Source organism: Aplysia californica, unplaced genomic scaffold (genome assembly GCF_000002075.1).
Source record: "Aplysia californica isolate F4 #8 unplaced genomic scaffold, AplCal3.0 scaffold00648, whole genome shotgun sequence".
Taxonomy (NCBI): domain Eukaryota; kingdom Metazoa; phylum Mollusca; class Gastropoda; order Aplysiida; family Aplysiidae; genus Aplysia; species Aplysia californica.
In genome coordinates, this window is record NW_004797918.1 from 310,399 (window position 1) to 311,762 (window position 1,364).

Genomic DNA, 1,364 nt, shown 5'->3' on the forward strand with positions numbered 1-1,364 from the left:
ACTACTACTACTACTACTACTACTACTACTACTACTACTACTACTACTACTACTACTACTACTACTACTACTACTACTACTACTACTACTATATATTCACTTTTCCTTTGTCAATTATTCATGCATCGTGAGAAAACAATTTTTTTAAAGTGGGTGATTGGGGGATGCTCTGGTGTGGTTAAGTTGCTCCCTCTTTCCTATCAAATTTTGCTCGTCTTTATCTGTCCTCTTTTTTATTTAATTATTTCAAGTTTTATCTATCCATCTATCTATCTATCTATCTATCTATCTATCTATCTATCTATCTATCTATCTATCCATCCATCTATCCATCTATCTATCTATCCATCCATCTATCCATCTATCTATCTATCCATCCATCTATCCATTTATCTATCTATCTATCTATCTATCCGTCCGTCCATCCATCCATCCATCCAGCCATCTATCCATTTATCTATCTATCCATCCATCCATCCATCCATCCATCCATCCGTCCGTCCGTCCATCCATCCATCCACCCACCCATCCGTCCACCTATCTATCTATCTATCTATCTATCTTACGGACATGACGTCGTGCCGAGCTGAGCCTCGAACCTCCTAATCCGCAGCCTCACGATTTTCATGAGTCCAGTAGCCTAACCACAAATGCACAGGATTACTAACTTTATTAATGATTGTTTAGCTTTATAAGATTTTAAAACAGACGTTGCCATGACAGTAAGTGACCTCTTTGTCCCTCCCCAGGACGAATACGACAAGTTACGAGAGAGGCTGTGCTCTCAGGCAGACGTTTACCTGCTGTGTTATGACGTCAGTCGTCCGGCGTCATTCGACAGGGTGAAACACCATTGGGTGCCAGGTAAAAAAATAAGATAATCACGATATCTTATCGGCTTAATAGCACTGTTCTTTAATGTAGGGATATGAGATGGTAGAGGGTTATTGTGAAGTATTCGTATTAATTAATTTTTTGAATTAATAATCGAATTAATGAATAGCCAAATTAACATAATGCTACATTATTGTTAATTGAATTCTGCTTCTTTTAATAATATCAATAACATTAGAGTGAAATGCGGATGTAAAGTGCTCTATATGTACATAACAACCTTGAAATTGTCCAGTTCCTGCTGTTTTGAATGTAGATTTTTGGGAAGTGTATTTTTTAAAAAACTTCTTCAAGTTCAAGCGTGCGGTAACTAATCAAAACTTTCTGCACCTGCTTTTCTAACCTTTCGAATTAGCCTACTCCTTTAGCAGATTCCTACCCTTCCTCAAAACCCATTGGTGATACTTCTTTCTTTCTTTGTTGTTGTTGTTGTTGTTGTTGTTGTTGTTGTTGTTGTTGTTGTTGTTGTT

The 1,364-nt window shown here is 37.2% G+C and overlaps 1 protein-coding gene across 4 annotated transcripts in view; it reads left to right on the top strand.

Annotated features, from left to right (window-relative positions):
* Positions 1 to 864, top strand: part of LOC101852271 (cell division control protein 42 homolog) — a gene marked incomplete at its 3' end in the record, with an annotated part of 21,868 nt that extends 21,004 nt beyond the window's left edge. For all 4 annotated transcript variants that reach the window (XM_005107992.3, XM_005107991.2, XM_005107990.3 and 1 more), the window contains 1 exon segment: positions 750 to 864. In XM_005107992.3, coding sequence (XP_005108049.2) covers positions 750 to 864 — 115 coding nt within the window.
* Between the last annotated feature and the right edge of the window lie 500 nt (positions 865 to 1,364).